Below are 22,916 nucleotides of genomic sequence, written 5' to 3'. Positions count from 1 at the left end.
TATTCACACCCCCCAAAGAGCACTTACGGATCCAGAACACTGAGTGCATCAACAATGGCTGCATTGTCTGACCTCATCTAAAATGAGACCTGGGATGAGGTGGGAGTCAGAAACTCTATGAAAGCTCAAGGTTGGGACTTATGGGATTTTTCTTTTCTTTTCCTTCCCTCCCTTCCTTTTAGAGGGTCGCTACGGAGACAGTACGGACATTTCTAAAAGCACGGCGGCGGAAGCAGCTAGGTAGCTGGATGAGAAACGCAGGGAAATAGCGAGGCAGGGGCGACAGCGGGGGCTGGAGTTGGTCAGGGAAGGGCTGGTCTCTTTATTAGGAGCAAGTAAATTGTTAGGCGGCAGGGTGAGAGAGGGAACACGACTTTCCTAGGAAGCGCTGTGCTAGGGATTCTGGCACTGGGAGCCAACTCCTGAGAACTGGGAAGGGATGGGCAGGGAAGAGAGCCGCGGTCTGGGGAATCCAGGTAGAGCGTTGAAGGCAGAATGTGTCTAGCCCGGCCGAGCTGCACTCTCCCCAACACCCCGAGACCCAAGGACTGCACAAGATCCGGAGACCTGTCCAGGGCTACCAGCCCTTGCCCGGCGCCTTTCCATGACGCGACACCTGCGCGATGACGCGGCAGCGGGCCGCGACCGCTGCCTCCACGTCTCAGGTTTCGCAAAGGCCTGTGGGAGCGACCCGAGAGAAGGAGGGCCAAGATGGCGGAAGTGGCGGAGTCTCCGGGAGATCCGGGGACAGCATCGCCCAGGCCCCTGGTGAGCTTGGGAACTGCGACAAAAGGGACCAAGGGTGAGGCAGAGTGCCCCCTAAGGAAGTCGGGGGACGGGCTTGTAGCCCAAGAGAGCTGGAGCCCCTTCGCCCGCCAGGCGCTTTGCTAGAACCAGTCCCAACACTGCACCTGTTCCGTGGGTAACTGCTCCCCCCCCCCCCCCCCCCCCGCCTTAGTGCTTTCTAGTCTTCTGGTGAAACTCCTCTCCTCTTTCCTGACTTATACCGCAGGGCTTGTCCTCGTCCCTTAACATTGTGTTAAATGCCGAGCTTTAGGTGATATATTTTCTTACACTCTTCCCTGATTTTATCACGACTGGTCACCAGCCCTTGTTGGAGCAGCAGCATTCTAGAAGTAATGAGGGACTGCTTCCCATCGGTCGTTTGACATTTTATTGCTTATAACTTGAATCTTTACTTGTTCAATGACCTTAGTAGGCTAAGTTTAATCCTAGCTCCTTGTCATCCTCTTCAGGATACTCTCTTGGAGGGAACAGAATTTCTACTATCAGTACAAAGCCCGAAGCTTGTTACTGTTTGAGAACCCAAGCTTTACTGTTAAACTTACCTGGGCTAGAATCCACCCATTCTGCTACTGCTTATATGAACTTGGGCAAGTCATTTCATGGAGGATGATTCTTCATAGTCTGTTGAATGGAGATGAAAATACCTGTCTCAAAGAGCTTTTAGGAAGATCAAATGATGTAACTTACGTAATGTGGCTAATACAATGAGTGCCATGAACTGAGGAGTCTAAATCAATGTTCTGCCCCAATGTCCCTACTCCCAAAGAGTGTATAGTTATATAGTACTTATTTAATAAATAATATTTCTGTTTCCTGTTTTAAAGTGGCATCTTAACATAGTGGAGAACTGAACTGGGGGTCAATTGAATTTCATTCTACTCCTGTTGTTTCCTAGCTCTATTTGTTCATCACTTCTTTCCTTCAGCAAATATTTATTGAGCATCCACTGTGTTCCTGGCACTCTCAGCCATTGGGTACATAGCAATGGAAGAATCAGGTGGGGGATAGGGATAGAGTGCTAGCCTAGCATGTGGAATGAAAACTAGTTCCTTATTTGGAAAATAGTGATAGAAATTCATCATGGAATTAGTGAGGGGACTGACTGAGCTAATATACACAGTGTCGTGGTATAGTTAGAAATGCCTAGCTGTTTAACAGCTAGCTAGTTTTTCATCCACCCCCCCCCCTTCCATGAAGCTTTCATAATTAATTCAGTGGTTCTGGTCACTCATTACTCAGTATCCAATCTGCTTCTATTCAGCACATGTTTCTTGAACCCCCGTAATGTATAATGCACTGTGCTAGTTTGTGGTGCTTATGGTCTAATTTCTAGGAATGATACAAATATACACTGCTAAAATAAGGCTGTACATAAGAGAAAATAACACATGAAAAATTACACATGAAATTAAAAAGAAGATGCTGTTGTGTCCAATTGGGGTGATCAAGCTTCATGGTAGAAGTTATATTTGAGAGGGCCTCAAAGGATGGGTAGGATTTAAAATTCCAGGTGACTGTAAGCGTTATCAGTGATTGAGCATTTGCTGTATGCCAGGCATTGTGCTAAACATCTGTGCATATTTTCTAAACTTCATAGCAACCATTTTAATTAGGTAGCTTTTACCTATTTTTTACTTACGATGAAGAAATGAGATACAGAGAGGTTTAACTTCCTTAGAATCTGCATCCAGTTAGTGGCCAGGCGAGAACTTTGAACCTTGGTCTGACACCTGGACTATTTCCACTGATGTTACATAGCTTCTCATGGACAAAGGCACAGAGATTAGAAAGTGTTGATGTGTTTATAGAATAATGTCACTTTGGCAAAGGTCTAGGGAATTATTAGGAGGCAAGCCCTAAAAGGTAGGCCTACTGAATCAGGGAGGCAGTATGGAATTGTGGTTAAGAATGTGTATTCTGAGGTCAGATTGCCTAGGTTTAATTCTAAGCACTGCCACTTGGGGATATTGGGATATTGGGGGAAATTACTAAACCCTCTGTGCCTGTTTTCCCATCTAAGTTTTACAGATACAGCAATGCTTAGTTCATTGGGTTGTTAGTGGATTAAATGAATTAACACTTTTACTAGAGCACCTGGTACACAGTGATCAGACAATAAGTATTCTCATATTCTCTCTCTCTTTCCCTCTCTCCCTCTCTTGAAAGGTTCTCTCTATTTTTCCCAGACTGGTCTTGAACTTATGATACTCCTGCCTCAGCCTCCCAAGTAGCTAATAGGATTACAGTTGTGGGCCACTATGCCTGGCTAGCCTCTTTTTAAATCACCTCAGCTATTGAGATTAAGTGCATTCCATGCATACTGATAATTCCAGTATCTGGGTCCTCTCGAAAACCTGATTTTATTGATTGCTCTGAGTGTGTGTGTGTAGCTAATTTTTTATTGGATGTTGTATATTATGTATATAACAAGAGACTGCCAGAAGTGATCTCACTTGCTAAGTTGTCACTGGGAATTTAGTCAGGAGTTGAGTTTTATATGGGTTTTATTTTTGCTGAGGGTACCTTCAAAGCATCATCAGTTTCAAATTCTCTACTGTCACCTTGGGCTTAGGGTGGGTGCTTGGTTGTTTGCAATGTTTTTCTGAATGTTCTGTTGTTCATTGTCTGCTTTTGGCCTTGGGTCTCATAGTGGTTCTCTTGAAGCTCCTAGATCAATGATGGTGAACATTTTAGAGCTTTCAATGATACAAACAGCCTGATGTTGCACGCGTGTCATAGGTTCACCGCCACTGCCCCTCCCCCAACAGTAGACTGCTGTTGCTTGTTACTCCTTGTTTGGTAGCTTGATCGTAGGGACGGGTAGGGATGATTCCTTGTTTTCATGGTCTAGCCTTTACCTTAGCACTGCCATGTGTCTCTCTTTCCTAAGTGGCACTCTCTCAGTGATCCTGTTTCTTCCCCAGCTGAAGGAAACTAATGGCTTGGGTCCAGAATGGTGTCCTATCGCTCCCTCGGGAGTAGAGATAGTTTTCTTTTCCTTTTTGCTAGGCACAATGAATCTTTCTTTGCCTGTGCTCTGGAAGCAAGAAATTTGTTGTCTTTTCCCAAGCAGCTTTAGGGCTCTTTTCCTATCTGAGAGGAAGGCCTAGATGGAGTTCTGTGCTTTTTTCCAATGGTAGCTGCTTCCTTCCCTTACATCTGTAGCATTGCCCTCCATCTACTCTTTCTTGTGAGCACCCAGTGGAAGTCTACAGAACAGCCTGCAAGTGGCTGTGAGCACTCTTTGTGTCTGTTACTTTCAGGGGTTTTTTAATTTCATACTTTACCAATTTATTTAAAATTTTAGCTGAGTTCTTCCCCATCTGTGTAGTGCCCAGTGTTGTCTTCTCATGAAAACTACAGTGAAGCTGATGCAGATGTCCTGTCTCTGCTTGGAAGCATTTGTCTTTCCTTATAGTTCACATCCAGGCTGCTTGGTTGCCCTGCCACCTCAGCTCTCCGATAGCTTCAAGAAAAATCGTAATTTTGTGTCTAGTCTTTTCTCATTGTTCTGGTGAGGAAATATGCTTTTCAGCTTGCTCTATCTAGTTGGTAGTCAAATTACAGCATTAGAAGTTATTTAAAGTAGTTGTTCTCTGTGTCATTGTGTATTTTTTTCTCTATACTGTAGGTTTGTTTAATATTTGTTTCAGGGATTGCTTCATTTAAATTTCAATTTTATTTTGTGATTATGTGAACTGTCTTAAATGATTTCACGTCATACAGAGAACAGTGTCTATTCAAAGAAGCCTATCTTTCATCTGCTGTACCACTTCATTCCCTTCTTTTCTCTATAGGAAACCTTTAAAAGAAATCAGAGCTCATTCAGTGTTTTTTAAAAATGTTATGAGCATGGTTGAGAAGTTATTTTCATAAGCTCTTGGAAAAACCTCATTCTTTCTAAAATTTTACTGTATTGTCTTGTGTTTCATTTATCTACAACAGTTGCCCACTAAAAATTGTGCCCACTGGGCCAAAAACTGTATGAGAAAAGATTGCTTCTGTTTTCTTAGAATTTGTAAATTCTAGAGTTTCAGTCATGATAATCAAATTTAGCAGATGAACATAAGAGTTTAAAATTCACATTCTTTATTCACTTTTAAATTTTTATCAGATGTGTGGTTGCCAGGTAGTCTGGTAAATAGAATATAAATCAAGGTATTTATATTACTGTTTCCATTTACATTTCATGTAATACTCTTTTTTATCCAGCAGAGGCCACTAAAGCCATCTAAGGAACCTAAATGCAGTAGAAATGTGACCTAAGTGAATGCTAGATCCTGTTGAGCTAACGCCTACTTTTAACTACTGTGCAAAACCCTACAAAAAGACGTGGTCCCTACTCTAGGAAATGATGTCTTTGAGGAATGCTTCAATGTATTATAGATTTAATTTTTCCCTCTATCACTTCTCAGTTTGCAGGCCTTTCAGATATATCTATCTCACAAGACATCCCGATAGAAGGAGAAATCACCATTCCTATGAGATCTCGCAGTCGAGAATTTGACAGCTCCACATTAAACGAATCTGTTCAGAATACTATCGTAAGTTAGCCTAGTATGAGAGAACTTCTCTTCAGCATCACAGGACTAAATAACTGCAATATTTTTGTTTGATTCATGATTTTCACTATATTTTATTTGTTGGAGTTTAAGATTCTCTCCTAGAAAATAATCTGGCACAATCTTTGAAGAGCAGTTTGGCTATAATGGATACTAAGAATCTTAAAATGTCCAAAATTTTAAAATGATTTTACTTCTCTGTAGATAATGAAAAATTAAAAAGTTAAAAGTAATTTTAACAGAAAAATTCAGTATACAAAGGTGTTCATTGTAGCATTCTCTGTAATAGAAGAAAGTTGGAAACAACTTATATTGGTTAAGTTGAATATGTTATGTACACCTGATGGAATACCAACCATTAAAAATGAAGATCTAGGACAGAATAATCTCCAGTGTATTTTGAGAAGTTATATTTGCATTACCGAACCCTTCCTTAAATGTCTTGACTGATTCATTTATCAAATTGTGAATGTTGGAATGTTACAAAGAATGGTAGCCAGGAAGCAGACTAAATTGGCCCTTGGGACCTTATCATGTATGAGCTGAATGTCACATTCTGTGTTTTGCAGAGCAGCTTTTCATAATGATATTATTTTAATGATATTATTTAAGTATCATATTGGGAGGGCTGTTTTTCTTTACAGAGTCGTCAAAATCAAAATAGAACTGGTAGTTGTGGAAAAGTGTTGGATGTTGACTTAAGGAGTTAACAGAAAAACCATACGCTCACCTCTTTGGTTTAGTTGTATAGTGAAAGGGTTGAATTGACATTAACTCCAAAATTCAATAAAGAGCTAGCTCCTAGGAGACTGAAAAAAAATTTTTAGCAAATAAGTGAAGGGATTACCTGGCAACCTTGGTTATTGCAGTATAACAAGTTATTTGTGTCTTTCAGATGCGTGATCTAAAAGCTGTTGGGAAAAAATTCATGCACGTTTTATATCCAAGAAAAAGTAACACTCTTTTGAGAGATTGTAAGTACATGAAATTTCTCAGGGTTTGTTTCATCTCATTGTACCTTATCATTAGTACTTTATAAGGCAAAGACTGTGGTAATAAAACTGACATCATTTTGCAGAATGAAAATATGTATATGTAAATGAAAATTTTGGAAGAAATTTAGAATGGAATTGAGGGGTTAGAAGATTTTTCTTATTATATTATCTTTATCAACAAATAAAGACTATTTACCCTCACCTGGAAAATGCTCTAGCAGATGTTGCCAAAAAATATTTACAGAAGCTGCTAACATATGGGGACTTTGTTCAAGCAAAGAACTAACAAGGGAAAAGCAAATGTTTAAATGTTAAATTAGAATAATAGCAAATACCTGTTAATGGCTAACAAATTAATAGTATCTTCATTGACGCTTCTATTTTCAAGACTATCATTTAGTATGATGACTGCTTTCTTTGTTAAGTTTCTATCAAAACCACAATAAATTATTATAATTTTTTTCTTAAAATTCTTATGTTTCTCACTCTTCAAGCAGTCAGTTTTCATATTATTCTTTATCAGAAAATCAAGTCATTTGAGAATAGTAACAATGATGCCATACATGAGTGTACCTTCTATTTCAGCAACATTTCAGCTGTAATACAGGGATGTCAAATAAGTGGCAAGTGCGCTGTTACTCTGTGGAGACAGGAGGCAGCATCCAAATTTTTCTGCACTGTGAGTTGGAGCTGACACATGATTTAAGACTGATTTGCTATCACTGGTGTATTGGAAAAAGCATGGGCAAATCTAGGTTGGAATAGTGGTTCCATGATTAGGTCTGTGATCTTGAATAAGAATTGACTTCTGGGGCTCAAGTTTCTTCACCTGTTAAAGTGGAGATAACATGTATCTTGCAGATGTGGATTGGAGATGATAACACATATAAATCACCTAGTATGGCATGTGACATTCAGTAGGCACTCCATAAATGGTAGCTATTATTCTAGTGCCCCCCCCATGTACACATGTGCATATTATCTTATTTAATCCTTGCTACCACCTTGTGAAGTGGAAGCTGTTATTCCTCTTTTACAGACACGAAAATGAGTTTCAGAGAAGCTCTCCAAGACTTGTCAAGATCTCACAGGCAGGATTAGTTCAGTACCCTTTCTGCTTTATTACTGTTGCAGATGTGAAGATATCCTTTCAGGTGCTGCTGTGGCTCAGTTCAAAGCATGGTGGCTCCAGTCACACTGCAGAACCAATGTGTTAGTTCAATTAATGATATGCATTAGCTGATTAATGATGTATATTAACTATTTCATATGTGAAGGTCTACTCCCAAACCTTGTAGGGAAAGAAAGATAGGCTAAAATAAGGCCAAGTCATGACTGGAAATTTGTACTTTTGTAGTTTTGCTCTACTCTGTTATCACAACCTATGGCAAAGTGGCAGGGGAAAAATCATGCCTTAAAAATTGTTTTTTAAAAAAAGCCACAATGAGGGACCACTTTACACCCATTAGGATAGTTATTATGAAGAAAACAGAGCTGGGGATGTAGCTCAGTGGTGCTGCGCCTGCCTCACAAGCACAGGGTCTTGAGTTTGATCCCCGGTACCAGAAAAAAACCCCCCAAAAAACAGAATAGCAAGTGTGGGGAAGGAAGTGGAGAAATTGGAACCCTTTGCTTTGCTGATGAGAAGATGAAATGGTACAGTTGCTGTGAAAAACAGTATGGCAGTTCCTTAAAAAATTAAACATAGAATATGATCCAGTAATTCCATTTCTAGATAAATACCCAAAAGAATTGAAAGCGGAGACTTGAATGAATTATACTTTTGTTCATAGCAGCATTATTTATAGTGGCTAAAAGGTGGAAACAACCCAAATTTATGAATAAACAAAATGTGGTATACTATACTATATACCATATGTGAATGGAATGTTGTTCAGCATTTGCTAAGTGATAATAAGCCAGACACAAAAGGACATATATGATCGATATCATTAGATACCTAGACTAGTCAGATTCATAGAGATTGAAAATAGAATGGTGGTAGCTAGGGCTTTTGTGAGGGTAGGAATGGGGAGTTATTATTTAGTGAGTGTTACGGCTAGTGTTTAGATGTCCCCCTAAAGTCTCATGTAGTCAGTCATAGGTGGGGCTTTTTCAGAGGTGGCTGGATCTAGAGTATATGATACTAAAATTGATTCATGGTACAATGATAGGCTCAAGGGCACTAAGGTTAAAGGTGTAATTGCTACCCGTCCTAAGTAGTCTGGATAAGATAAAAGGGGCAGAAAGATGCTGTCAAAGTCTCTTGTTGCTTTTGCTACCTTGTGAGCAACATAAACTGTTTCTCCTCTGCAATGCCTGTCTGCCATCCACCCTGCCTTATAGACTAAAACCTCTAAAACTGTGAGCTAAATAAACATTTCCTCCTTTAACTTTGGGTGTCGGGTATTTTGTCTCAGCAATGGAAAAAGACTGAGTTAAATTTGGAAAGATGAAAAAGTTCTAAAGAGGGATGGAGGTGGTGTTTGTACAACAATGTGCACTTAATGCCACTTAACTGTATATTTAGAAATGGTTAAAATGGTACATATTGTGTTAAATATTTTTTAACAATAGAAAATAGCTAAAATAGTTATGGATTAAAAATCTTCAGTAGATTAAAAATTGTATTAATGTCATTTTACTTAAATTTATTTCTTCAATTAATATTTTAAAATTTAATGAGATCAATACTTTTATTAGAGTGGTAGGATTATGGTTTTTACCTGTCTTCCAAACCACATTGGAGTCAAAATTACTTATATAACTGAGAAAAAAGCCAAGTTTACCTCAGGAAAAGTTATGTACATATGAGATTCAGATTAGGTGTGGTTTGTATATACTTCTTTTTTCAGTACCAGGAATTGCACTCAGGACCTCACGCTTGCCAGGCAGGCGCGGCACCACTGAGCTACATTCTCGGCCCTTGGAATGTATACACTTTTTGGGGTTAGTTGAGGAACATAATTTTGCTCTAAAGCTGTGTGTTGCTGAACTGTTGACATACTAATCACTCACCTATTGATTGAGGATCACTGTTTGCTGGATCTGATGTTGGCAGAACCTTTTATAGTTTTCAGAAAGCTTTCACATGTCATTTGTTGAAGTTTAACCTTGTGAAATTACCAGTACTGAGGGTTATTTTTTCACCTAGAACACCAATTCCTTTAGTTCAATATACACTTGATCTTAGCCAAAAGGCCGAGATGCAATCCTTTAATTCAATATAATAATAATTATTATAAAAGGGAAGCAGTCTGGGATAGTTGCAAGAATTTTGGACTAAGAATCAGCAGTCCCATGTTCTGGTCCCATCTCTACCTATAAACTTGGGCAAGTCACTTCCTTCTGAGTTCCATGTTTTATATTTGTGAAATGAGCAAGATGGTCTTTGCCTTGTCTGTCTAATACAGCCTCATGTTGATGAACTGATGTGGCAGTAATCTTTTTTCTGAGGATGTGGGGTGGGACACCTAGTTCTTCCAACTCCTGGCCCATTGGTCTTTAATTCCATACTGGAATGTGGCCTAGTAGGTAGGGAGAGGAGTGATTTGTGGGGTATGAACTGAACAAAACTTAACGGATATGTGAAAAACTATATTCAGAATTAGAGAGTAGGGGAATAGGAGAGGTGAGAAGATTTGAGCAAACACAGAGAACCTGGATGTCTGGATTCTAAGAATGGGAGGTAGATACTGGAATAAAGATAGAAAAATATTACACGTGTGTTTCTTAGTAATGTTTTGTCTTTCCTTGCCTTGTAGGGGATTTGTGGGGTCCCCTGATCCTTTGTGTGACACTTGCATTGTGAGTATTTATATTTCTTTTATTTGTCATTTGAGCCAGACTAGACTTTTTTTAATGGAGTTTCAAAATTGAGGGAAATTTTGACTTAAGTATTTTACTTAGGACTTTTGCAGCTTACTGTACTCCTTATGTATTTAATGGAGAAAGTCAAGAAGCTTTCCAGATCAATTGAAAATGATGGAATTAAAGATGTGAAAAGTATGGCCATTTTTGTTTACAACAATGACTTCTTAGTCTATTTTGTTCTGTTTTTTTTTTTTTTTTTTTTTGAGACAGGGTCTCCTATGCAATTCAGACTGACCTTGAACTCACTACATAACTGAGGCTGGTGTCGAACTTGCAGCAATCCTCCTGCCTCAGCCTCCCGAGTGCTGGGATTACAGGCTTGTGTCACCACTCCCAGCTTTTTAGTCTGTTTTAGTCATGTCTATTCAACAAATATTTATTTGCTGTCATTACCTCCCCATTATTAAACCAAATGAAAGAAACAGCTATAGTTTTAAAAGCATAATTAATGCTCTTTACAATATTAATGCTCTTAGTAAAATATGAATGAGAATAAATCAGAATACAAACAGTAGAGTTAAAAGCTAGATCATGTTTCAAACTGTTATGCTTTCCTGTATATGGCGTGTACAAAGAGGAAGGACAGGAGAGGAAGGTTCCATTGAAGAGGGGCAGACATATAACCACTGATAGAGTGGGAAAAATACTGCACTAGGATGCAGTTCTGGGTTGTTATCCTGGCTGTCCTATTAGCTATCTGTGTGACTTTGGGCTATTAATAACTGAAATTTGTAAAATGATTTTTCCCTGTTTATAGAAATTTTTAAAATATTGTCTCTTATTTTATCCTCATAATAAGGACTTAGTATTATTTTTTCTTTTTGACAAACAAGCTCAGGTTCAGAGAGGTTGTTTATTTAACCAAGACCATATAATCAGTGGTAGACCTAGAATTCAACCTCAAGTTTCTGACTGCCTGTTCTCTGCCTCTATCATTACACTTCTTCCCACTTAACCTTCTGGGCCTCCTCTTCCATATCTAAAAGGAGCTGCTTGATGGGCCTAATCCTTTATAGTTCTAATCACAGTAAGTTCCTTTTTGGCTCTTTAATTTTTTTGCTTTTTGTTTTTCATGGTACTAGGGAGCAAACCAGGGCCTTGTTCATGCTAGTCAAGCATTCTACCAGTGAATTACATCCCCGGCATCCTCAGCCCCTTCTAATTTCTTTTCCCCCATACTGGGCATCAAAACCTATTGCCTGCCCATGGTAGGCAAGTGCTTCACTGAGCTACATTCCCAGCACTGAGCTACATTCCCAGCTCTGATTTTTCAATTTAAATTGAGCATATGCTAATTTAGATCATAATGTAGTTTTCTTTCTTATTTCTTTAATAACCATATCAAGGGAATCAGTTCAGTGTCTTGATGGAAGGGTTTATATTAGAAGCTCTTAACCCTACTTAATTTGCAGAGAAAACTGGAGTCCCAAGACATCTAGTGACAGAACTAGGATCAGTGTCTGGGTCTTCTGCCTTTCAGAGTATTTAATATCCTTTCCGTCATATCATGCTAAAGCAATAGAGATTCCAGACAATAAATAAGTGCTGGCATATTTTTTTGCATCTGATTGTCAGGACTTGGAATATGCACAGCTATAGAATTTAAAATTTTGTACATACTGACAAGCAGCATAGCTGGCCAAGACTTACTGTGTGACTTCTCCATGCTATGTAATAAGAGGAGGTTATGAGCTTTCTATCATTTATCATTTTTCTGGAAAAAACCCAAATCCAAGTATTCTAAATCCAGATTCAAACCTTTCTACATCTGTAAGATTCTTAGATAAAGGATATTTAAGTGACTGTTCAACTACTTAATTTCAAAGCAAATTCACTTAGTAATGATCTGTATATTTTGATTTAAAAAAATTAACAACTAACTGGGCACAGTAGTACATACCTGTAATTCCAGCATTCTCGGAGGCTGAGGCAAGAAGATTGCAAGTTCAAGCCTATCCTGGGCAACTTAGAAACTTAGCCAAACCCTGTTTCAAAATTTTTAAAAAATACAAAAAGGGCTGGGGATGTAGCTCAGTGAGAAGACCGTAGGTTCAATCCCCAGTATCACACACACACACACACACACACACAGCAATTAAATAGGTTTATAGGCTATTTCTATTTTTAAGTATCTGACCTAAAACCTCAACTCAAGAATTACCAATCAGATGTGTCTAATAGGGAAGTAACCTAAATATTCGTGGTCCTGACCTTGCTTCTGGGTTAGCTGCACCTGATTGTTGCTGTGTTAGAGTGTAGGTTTAGCATGAGAAAGTCACCTGGATTTTGAAGAAAATCTATAAATATGTATTTCCCCATCTCCCTGGCTTTTGTGGTACTAAGGATCAAACCCATGGTCTCATGCATGTTAGGCAGGTGCTCTACCACTATGGTACATCCCCAGCCCAGGAATTACATATGTGAAACCTCCCAATTTTAAAATAATGTCAAATTAAAGTAAAAACTATTTTAAGTATTGTGTGAACCAAGAGCCTTGTCTGCGAGCCACATTTGTCTAAAAGGTCTTCAGTCATCCATTAAACATTCCAGTAAAGTCAAATGGAGCACCCCTTATACTCCTGAGGCATTTAGAATTTGAAATAAGGGAGCCTTGCCAAATACTTTTGACATTTTCCTTTCAGTGTGACCTACATATCATAGATATTCTGATGAGGTACAGCACAGCACTCTGGTTCAGAGTTTGAGAACCCATACCTTCACTTTGTTACTCTTAAGTAAAAGATTAGGCAATTCTACTGTTTACTTTTCTCAGAATGTTGCAGAGGGGCTCTGTGGATAGTGAAAAAGATGGAGGGCCCCAATTTGCAGAAGTTTTTGTCATTGTCTGGTTTGGTGCAGTCACCATCACCCTCAACTCAAAACTTCTTGGAGGAAATATGTGAGTATCATTAAAATGAACCTTTTCTTTTCCTTTGTTAGGTAGCATATCTTATATTTTAAAGAACCCAGGCTATTTAGATTTTTTAAAAAGAAAAAGTAAATGAGCACCAAAGGAAAAGTTCTCTGCAAACCACTGAATAGAGATAAACTAGTTGAATTAAATTACTTTAAATTACTTGGGTGTCCATTGATAAGGTTCAGATGTTCTCTTTAGCCCCTGAAATCACAGGCAGAGTTTTACATTTTGGGGGAACTGATGGTCCCTAGCTTTCCAGAAATTCTCAAATAGTTTTGTAGCTAGAAATGATTAAGAACCACCATCTTAGAGATTCAGTGGAAGAAGCGGTCTCTAGATATTAAGATAGATCATCTAGTATTAGGTGTTGAGGTAGATCATCTGGTATTAAGTATAGATTATCTGGTTTAAGAGGGGAGGAGGAAGAATATGGGTAAGGAAGATGAAAGCATGTGCTTAAAACAAAGGACTAATCTCAAAACTGATGTTCAGGTATTGGTATATTGTATCAGGAGGGAGACAACAGATGTGTAGGAGTCTATGTAATCAGCTATGTCATGATATCATTCAGCCATACTTATGATCTTTGTGGATGTATGCTGTTTTTAGATCTTTTTTCCAGAGCCTCTGTGTGCTGGGTTACTGTATACTTCCTTTGACAGTGGCAATGCTGATTTGCCGCCTGGTACTTCTGGCAGAACCAGGACCAATAAACTTCATGGTTCGGCTTTTTGTGGTGATTGTGATGTTTGCCTGGTCTATAGTTGGTAAGTATGTACTTATCTCTATAATAGTAGAACAGACCAAAACATGAATTAAAGATGAAGAGCAGATCAGGAGCAAAGTCAGGTGTGAGTGGTATGATTCCTGCCAGTGTCATCCATAGGACCCCCTGCTCTAAGTAGGCATCACTAGGGATGATGCCCATTGTATCTGAGTTGGATATCTGGATATATAAGATGTGGAGAGTCCCTTATTTTTTTTTCCTTAAATAATGGACAGAGTTGGGTAAGTAAATTATACCAGATTAACTTAGTCCTGATACATGTGATACATAAATGACTTACTAAATGACTTGGACCTTTTCCTGATAAACTAAATCATCACAAAAATAATCGTATTTACAGATTGCTTCTTATAGGCCAGGTATCACTGTAAGTGATTTGTATATATTATTTTTTTAATCTGACAGCAACCCTAATAGACAAATGCTGTTATTAGTCCCATCATACATATGTGGGATAGTCACAGACAAGTTTAGTGCCTTATCCTGGGACACATAACTAGTGGGTAGGAGAGTAAAGTTTCAAACCCAAACAGATCATGCACCCTTAGGAACTATACCATACCACCTTCTGGTGCAGGTAGCAAGTATCATTGTATGCAGGATGAGTATCCCTTATCCCAAATGCCTAGGGCTGGAGTGTTTAGATTTTTTTTTCCCCTTTGGATTTTGGCATATGTGCATATTTATAGTGAGATCTCTTGGGGATGGAGCCCAAGTCTAAACATAAAACTCATTTATGTTTCATAGGCACCTTAAAAAGGATTAAAAACATAGCCCTAAAGTACTTTTAGTGGACCTGTTTTTATGATAACCTGTCACATGAGGTCAAGTGTGGAATTTTTTTTACTTGTGGCATGTTGGTGCTCAGAAAATTTTAGGTTTTGGAGCATTTTGGCTTTTTGGATTAGGGACTTTAAAAAGTACCTGTAGTACTTTTCTGCTTGAATAGAAAATTCTGCTAAAGATGAGGAAGGAGCTGGGGATTTAACTCAGTGGTTCTGGTGTCTGCCTTATAAGCACAAGGTCCCAAGTTTGATCCCTGGTACCAAAAAAATAAAAAAATAAAAAATAAAAAAAATAAAGATGAGGAAGGACCTATAGAGTGGCAATGAATGGTACATGCTCATTTTTTCATGTTCCTAAAGTTCTCTTTAAATTCTAGCTTAAGAAGTGTTCACTAGCTTCTGATTTAATTTTTAAATATAGTAACATCTTATTACTCTGGAACATGGTTGAAAACTAAGAAGTAATTGAAAAAACAGGTCTGAGAAGAGCCATAATTGCGGTTGCAAAGACTATATATTAAGTGTGGGTATTTTTCCCATGGGAGAGCCCCTCATTCCATTATTTAGAGTTTAATAATTACTGTACATGTAGTTTTGACTAGCTTATTTACCTAGTGCCCAGACCCGCAGCAGATTAGAAAAGAGAATCTTAGAAGAGTGTTAATTCAGGAAATATTTATTAATCACAAACTGTGTGAGGCACTGTGCTCCGCAAAAGGCATGGTCCTTGGAGTTCATAGTCTGGCAGGGCAGCCAGACATAACACTTAAAGACATCACTGTTTCGGGTGTGAGATGGAAGTCTGTGCAGGGTACAGTGAGGACTCAGAAGAGGGAAGTAGGCAATTCTACCTGGAATAGCAGGATACCAAATGATAGTTGAGGAAAGATTTTCTAGAGAGGGATATTCTTTTTGTTTTTTGAGACAGGGTCTCGCTTTGTGGTTCAAGCCAGCCTTGAACTCACTATGTAGCCTAGGCTGGCCTCAAACTTGTGGCAGGCCTCCTGCCTCAGCCTCCTGAGTGCTGGGGTTACAGGTGTGTGCCACCTCGCCTGGCTGCTAGAGAGGGTTATTACTGAAGAGTAAAAAGATGAGTAGGTTTTCCTTGGGTGGCCAGAAGGATGGCATTTAAAAGAGCTGATAACTTACAAAGAATAACTCAAAAAAATGGAGCAGAATGAGGCCATTTCCCATCACAGTAAATAACCTTACACATCATTATAAGTATAGTTCTGTAACTTTTCAGAAAAGTGTAAGAAACCTCTTTTAGAAAGGTTTCTGTCCAGCTGGGTATAGTGGGGCATCCATGTAACCCTAGCACTCTGGGAGGCTGAGGCAGGAGAATCATGATTTAGCAACTTAGGCCCTGTCTCAAAATTAAGAAGAAGAGGCTAGGGATGTAGGTCAGTGTGAAAGTTCTGAGTTCAATTCTTAGTGCTACAAAAGGAAAAACAAAACAAAAAAACCCCTTCTATCCAAGATGGTTGAGAACTGACGTTTTAGTACTTGAAACAAGAGATCACAAATCTCAGTGTACTTTTATTTTTATGCTAGGGATCAAATTCAAGGCCTCACAGAAGCTTAAGTATTAAGCTTAAGCTTTAGCACTGTGCTACACCCCTAGCCCTATAACTGAACTTTTGCTGTGATTCTCTGAGGGTCACAAATAGAACTGAACTTTTAGTATAATTGTATATTCCAGATTATGCCAAGCATACTCACATTAGTGGTTATGATAATATTCTTGTATTAAATATTCCTTTTTGTTTTGTTTAGCCTCTACAGCTTTTCTTGCTGATAGCCAGCCTCCAAACCGAAAAGCCCTTGCTGTGTATCCTGTTTTCCTATTCTACTTTGTCATCAGTTGGATGATTCTCACCTTCACTCCTCAGTAAATTGGGAAACAGTAATTTAAAATCAGTGAACTGAAGGCTCATCCGAAAGATACAATTCACCGTGGAGCTCTGACATTAGCCCTTTTGTCAATTTTTGGAGGTTATTAAAAGGGAGCCATACAGCACTGTTGTCACTTATATAAGGAACTGATGTTTGCAAGGCTGTCCTTTTCCTCTCAGTGTTATTTCTCTCAAATACATGTGCATACTACACACAGTATAATGCCTCCTTAAGGCATGATGAAGTCACTGGTCCATTTGGGTGACAGCTAATGACTCGGGAAGCACATGGATACACCCTACAAGTTGAGTTGAGTTGGTAACTATTTTCAGCTTTGAGAATATCAGTTCAGGTGCAGTTCTTAAACACATTGCCTTATGACTATTAGAATATGCCTCTTGTCATAAATAAGAATGGATAATTATATCCATTTTCTTTTATTTCTCTCTTTTAAGCTTAAAAAGGCAATGGCAGAGATTAGTGGGGCAGGGGTTCATAGATGTAGGAGGAGAAAACATGCTAATCAATATTCAGATTTTGATCAGAGGCAATTCTATACTTGTTGCTTTAAAGAGCAAAGAACATCTAAAGAGTCAGCCTCTTTGGTCTTTTTGTATAGTCACCTTTCTGTCATGCTTAACAGCAGTTAGCTCTCTAGTTTTTAATTTGTTTTTTTGAGACAGGATCTTGCTGTGTTGTCTTGGTCGGCCTCAGACTCACTGTGTAGATCAGGCTGGCCTCAAAACTCCTGGTGATCCTCCTGTCTCAGCCTCCTGGGTGCTGGGATTCTAGGAATATGCCACCACAGCATGCTTTTAGTCTTTAATTTTGCTCCCTAGTTCTGCATATGCAATCTAAAGTGTTAGCAGTTGACATGTAATTCTCCTTTGACTGATATTTTCTTTCTTTTTTTTTTATTAAATTCTTTTATTGGTACATTGTAGGTATACAACACAATTACATTTCTCATTGGGAATTGTACCTTTACATAATGCATCTTGGTTCTTATTTTTTCCCCATTCCTAGCCCTCCCTTCACGCCCTCCACCCTTCCCTATTTACAAAGACTTTATTTCCATTTTTTCCATTTCTCAGCATTTTTCCTTTCCCTTCTTTCCTTTCGCCTGCCCCTCCCACTACCCCTACCCTTTGGACCTTTTTTTCCTATTTTACATTATCGATTATTCATTCTAATAATTGGTACATTTTAGGTATACAATATAATGACATTCATCATTGGAAATTTGCACCTTTACATAGTCTCTCTTGGTTCTTAGTTTTCACCCTTGCCCAGCCCTCCCTTCAACCCCTCCAGTCCTCCCTGTTTACAAAGATTTTGTTCCTATTTTTCCATTTTCTCATATTAATCCCATTCCCTTCTATCCTTTCCCCTAGCCCTCCCACTTCCTTCCCCTTTGCCCCTTTTCTTCCTATTTCACATTACCTATTATACATTTAGTCCTTATTTACACTTTCAGTTTCTCACACCAGAGAAACTATTCGGTATTTATACACATGTGTCCTATTTATTTCACTTAAGAGTATTGCTTCAATGTGCATCCACTGAGCTATAAATGTCTCTAATTTCTCATTTTCTTTGGCTGAGTAGTACTCCATTTTATAAAAAAACCACATTTTCTTTATCCAGTCTCCAGTTGATGGGCATTTGGGCTGTTTCCAAGTTTTAGCTATTACAAACTGTGCTGCTATGAACATGGGTGCACATATATCACTGTGGGTTTGACTGATATTTTCAATGGTCTAATGTTGGGACATATCCAAGTAGAAGACCTTAGACATTTAGATTGGTGATTATAATTGGCATATTATAAAGTGATTCCCTTGTCAAGGTACAGCAGTTGTGATACAGTATACCTAGAAGGAATTCTTTATTATTTTGTTTAGTCTGGCCTCTGACTACAAAGTCAAGCTAAATCAGAAGTCTGCATTTAACCAAGTGAACATGAAGGGATTTAGTGTTCCGATGTCTGGTTAACAGCAAAGAAGGCACGGCATAGGAAGAGTTGAGTTTAGAGCTGCTGCCTTTACAGAGTGGGTTTAGCAATTTTTTCATTAGATGTGTTTTTTGGGTTGGGAAATAGCTGTTTATTTTCTGGGTTTTAGCTTTATTAGTAAATAAAGTTAATTAGCTCTTTTAGACAAATACATTTTGCACATGTGCACCTACTTGTACTCTGAAATATTTATGCACAAAGTATGAAGGCTTTTCAGGGAGCAGAGAGTCTGGGACAGGCTGATTCTGAACTAAACAAGGCTCCTAAGGTAATATGAACTGTTGCCTTTAGGAGTCAGGCAGAACATTCATTGTAAATATGCAGTTACTTATAAAGATAAGACTTTCTTATTCCACATTCTTTATCATAGAGTTTATTCGTTTTGTATTTAAAGACTACCTACATATAAATACATAATTCTAAGAATGTAATTTCTCTTAAACAGTACTAGGCCAAAGGGATTCTTGGAATGATAATTATAAAGCATTATAGAGTCGGTCCCTTCTGTTCCAGCCTTGTCTAGAATTTTTGGATATATATTTATATTCATTGCAATTTACCTTTTTTTTTTTTGGTACCTGGGATTCAACTCAGGATCTTGTGCTTGGAAGGCAGGTGGCACCACTGAGCTAAATCCCCGGCACTCAATTTACCTTTTAAATTGTAAAATAAACCTTTGTAAGAACAAACCCAGTATTTCAGTCTTAAGTTGGTAAAGGAAATATTTTGAAACTGATCCTAATTTTGAAATTGTTTCTAAATCATCCATTTCAGTTATCTGAAATTTTTGAATGTCCCAAAGATCTCTCCCAAAATTATTTTGTAATCTGCCCAGATGGTTATAATAGAAAATTAAAGGAGTAACCATGTTTCAAAAAGGGAACGAAGACTACCAAAGTTTACTCAGGTGAAACATTTGATTAGAAATTCCTAAGGCCACAACTTGGGGAGTATGTGTGCCTGGGTGTGTGGGTTTTACATATTGGAATTAAGGCGGCTTGTTCTATGTATTAATTTGTTACTCTTGGGTGACTTGGCGAATGATTTTAAATGGTTAAAGTGAAGGTTTAGGGCCAAGGGTAGAGCAGTTGCCTAGCATATGTGATGCCCTGGGTTTAATCCCTAGCACCAAAAGGAGAGAGAGAGGGGGAGAATAAATTGTAGGTTTAATTATTTTTTTCTGAAAATGAATGGTTAGAAGATATAAATATATTTTTCAATATATGCAAAAAAAGTGCATTGCTTTCTGTGACAAGACCTGAGTGTCTAAAGTCATAACCCTCTCCACAGCTTTTCTTAACTTGCTGTACAGACACATGACTGGTTATAGAAGTGGGACCAGAAGGGCAGGGCACTCCTACAGATGAAATCCTGATGTAGGAATTGGGGTGTCTCATGCTTCAAATGAGATGTAGTGTGGGTACATCGTTCTAGAACATGGGGCGTCATCGCCATCCTCAATGCTCTCTTGCTGTTCCACTTCTGAGACTGAAATTGTTTTTTGTATTCTTTAGCAATAGGAAGGGTGAAGACTTCATTTCATTTCTGTTCAAACTATAAAAACTCGGTGACAATATATTTGTACTGTATGGTCTTAAAAGTCAACCATGAATTGTGAAGTCTTTTGCCTCTAAGTTTCTTAAGTGAGTTAAATTTGATCTTTTCATTGTGGCAAGATTTTTCTGCTGTTGGACAAGGTCACAAGGCATGGGACTGGTAAGCATTTTGCTGTTGTCTTTTAAAAAATATAAAGTGTCCTCCAAAATGTGATTAAAATGCTAGCTAACAAGCCTATATTTGGAGGTTTAATTGTGTACTTTAATCTCTCAACTTACTGGATTTGGACTGCCTGTTTATTCATGGAGATGAAAATCTGTCAGTTCAAATTTGTGAATAACATCAAGTCATTGGAATTTATCTTAAGCATCTCATGATTTAATAAGGCATCCACTGCATGCAGCTATTTTAGTCCAGTGTGAAGCCCTGGAATTGTAACTAGACAGTTTGTTTCTGAGACATTTGGATGGAAATAAATGTATGAATGTTAATTGATCCATGTATATAAATTAGAAATACTTTTCTAGATTCTGTGGACTTTTATTAAAAATACAGACTTTCTAGGGATTTACTTAGGCCATAGAATGGCCACATTAATAAAACAGTATTACTATTAGTAATAGCTAATGACATTTATTGGGCACTTACTGTGTACCAGGCACTATTCTATTTTTTTAAGAGTTTTTATAACAGCTTTATTGAGATACACTTTGTCATGAAATTCACCCTTTTAAAGTGTACAATTCAGTGGTTTTTAGTATATTCACAAAGTTGCACAACCATCACTATCTAATTTTAGAACATCTTCATACCATAAAGAAGTCTGGTTCCATTGGCAGTCACTTCCATTCCCCATTCCCCTCAGCATCTGGCACCCTCTCTTCTGCTTTCTCTCTTTAATGATTTGCCCAGCTCTATTCTTCAGTGCTTTGGGCATTTCCTCTATTCCTTGACATCAAATGCTACAGTTCTCATTTTAGAAGTAGGAAATTGAAGCACAGAAAGGTTAAGTAAATCACCCAAGGTCACAGTGACACATTAGATGAGAACATAGTAGGACACAATTTTGAATTGCATCTGTTATATATATGAAATGAACATACTTCCCCAGGGTATGTTCCCTTGTTAATAGCCTTTGCACCCTAGAACTGACTGGAGGTAGATAACTTTTTTTTCTAAATAATATTAGGAACACTGCATATCAATGGCATCTAAAAACACAAAAACCATTGTACGTTGGGAAGAGTTAGGTTTGCTCTCCTCACCCCTCCTTGATCCACTTTTCTCTCTCCCATTGGCCACCACACACATTCCTTTTTCTTGAAATCTGAAGAATCAAACTCCCTCCTCTTTTGTTCTAATTCTCCCAGAGGGATGGTTAATGGATCAAAGTGTAACGTCCATTTAGTTGTGTATAGTGAAGGGAAGCATCTGGTCACTTACAGTGACGTGTATGTTTTTAAGACTTCAGTGAGCATTCATGTGAGAAGAAAATAGGTTGCCTTTCTGTTGGGGTTAAAGTAGGTGATGGGAAGAAAGAGTAAAGACTTCACCTTATTGAAATCAATGTCCTCTGGTAGGACATAGCCACATGCTGCTTTTGTTCACTTTAGTAGCCTTTGTACTCTGCAATCATTGCTGGTCATCTCTTGGTCCTCTTCAGTACTCAACTTTAATCTTGATCTTTCTTATAAATGATAGACCTGTGAAAAGAGGAAACCTATAAATAATTTGTGAATGTTAAATGTGTAAATAAAAAACACTAGAAAAGAATTTGTGTATGCCTATCCTTTCACTGAATATCTGCAGCATACTGGTTGCAGATATACTGTCTGATGACAGTATAGAATGCTGTAGAATTGTTTGGGGAGCAAGTTAGGGCAGTTACATTTATTGAGCAAATACTGTATGCCAGACACTTTATAAACACTACCTCCCCTAGTCACTGTAGCCTCTTTGTAACTTAATACAATAAAAAGCCCATAAACAACTGGAAGATAAGAGTGAAGAAAGGTTTATTACTTGGATCAAGTAAAGAGAGCACTAGGAATAATTCCCAAAGCAGTCTCCTCAAGCAAGAGGCCTTTAGTGGGAAAACATATTCCTACAGGAAGCACCACACGTGGAAGTGGGCATATTCTTGAGCATGTTCAGTTCCAAGCCCTGCTGCTTCATCCTGTGTTCAAAAAGTGGCTGATGAATCATACCTTCTGGGGGGAGAATGTAGTGTTAGAATGAACAAAGCTTACTCTAGTTCACCTAGAAAGGGTGGGGCAGGGTGACTGCAATTTTGTCTGGCTCCTTGTAAGTTTTTGTAGAATGTCTCATGTGAAACAAGTAACTGTAGAAACAACAGAATAGATAATTTGCAGAACCATCTGAACCTTTCACCACTTCCTGTTTATCTGCCACTTTGCTCCGTACTTGCATATACCTTACATGTTTTGAGTTTCTCAAAGAGGAACCATGTGATATTTAATACGTTCACAATTGGGCTGTAATTTATATGTCTCACTGACCAGTGGCTCTGATTTTTTTGTTGTTGTTGTTGTTAAATTGTTTTATTGGTACATTTTAGGTATACAACACAATTACATTTCTCTTTGGGAATTGTACCTTTACATAATGCATCTTGGTTCTTATTTTTTCCCCATTCCTAGCCCTCCCTTCCCTATTTACAAAGACTTTATTTCCATTTTTTCCATTTCTCAGCATTTTTCCTT

General features: G+C 38.3%; 1 protein-coding gene across 4 annotated transcripts in view; it reads left to right on the top strand.

Moving 5' to 3' along the window:
* Window positions 1–21,966, top strand: part of Yipf6 (Yip1 domain family member 6) — a 110,169-nt gene extending 88,203 nt beyond the window's left edge. Inside the window, exons 7-14 of one of the 4 annotated variants that reach the window (XM_021249850.2) lie at window positions 183–240; window positions 506–768; window positions 5,223–5,351; window positions 6,265–6,343; window positions 10,129–10,171; window positions 13,011–13,136; window positions 13,764–13,921; window positions 16,503–21,966. In XM_021249850.2, the coding sequence (XP_021105509.1) occupies window positions 712–768; window positions 5,223–5,351; window positions 6,265–6,343; window positions 10,129–10,171; window positions 13,011–13,136; window positions 13,764–13,921; window positions 16,503–16,621 (711 nt within the window). In that variant the 5' untranslated portion in view covers window positions 183–240; window positions 506–711 and the 3' untranslated portion in view covers window positions 16,622–21,966. Of the gene's footprint in view, window positions 1–182; window positions 923–5,222; window positions 5,352–6,264; window positions 6,344–10,128; window positions 10,172–13,010; window positions 13,137–13,763; window positions 13,922–16,502 lie in introns of those variants that run through there. The other 3 variants (XM_087203255.1, XM_021249856.2, XM_021249857.2) reach the window with 3 other exon arrangements.
* Window positions 21,967–22,916: the final 950 nt, after the last annotated feature.

This window comes from Heterocephalus glaber, unplaced genomic scaffold (assembly GCF_053883595.1).
Source record: "Heterocephalus glaber isolate CG9 unplaced genomic scaffold, H.glaber_assembly_v1.0 deba00001790, whole genome shotgun sequence".
NCBI classification, from domain to species: Eukaryota; Metazoa; Chordata; class Mammalia; order Rodentia; family Bathyergidae; genus Heterocephalus; species Heterocephalus glaber.
Note: the sequence above shows the minus strand (reverse complement) of the source record. Positions and strands in the feature narration are given on the sequence as shown.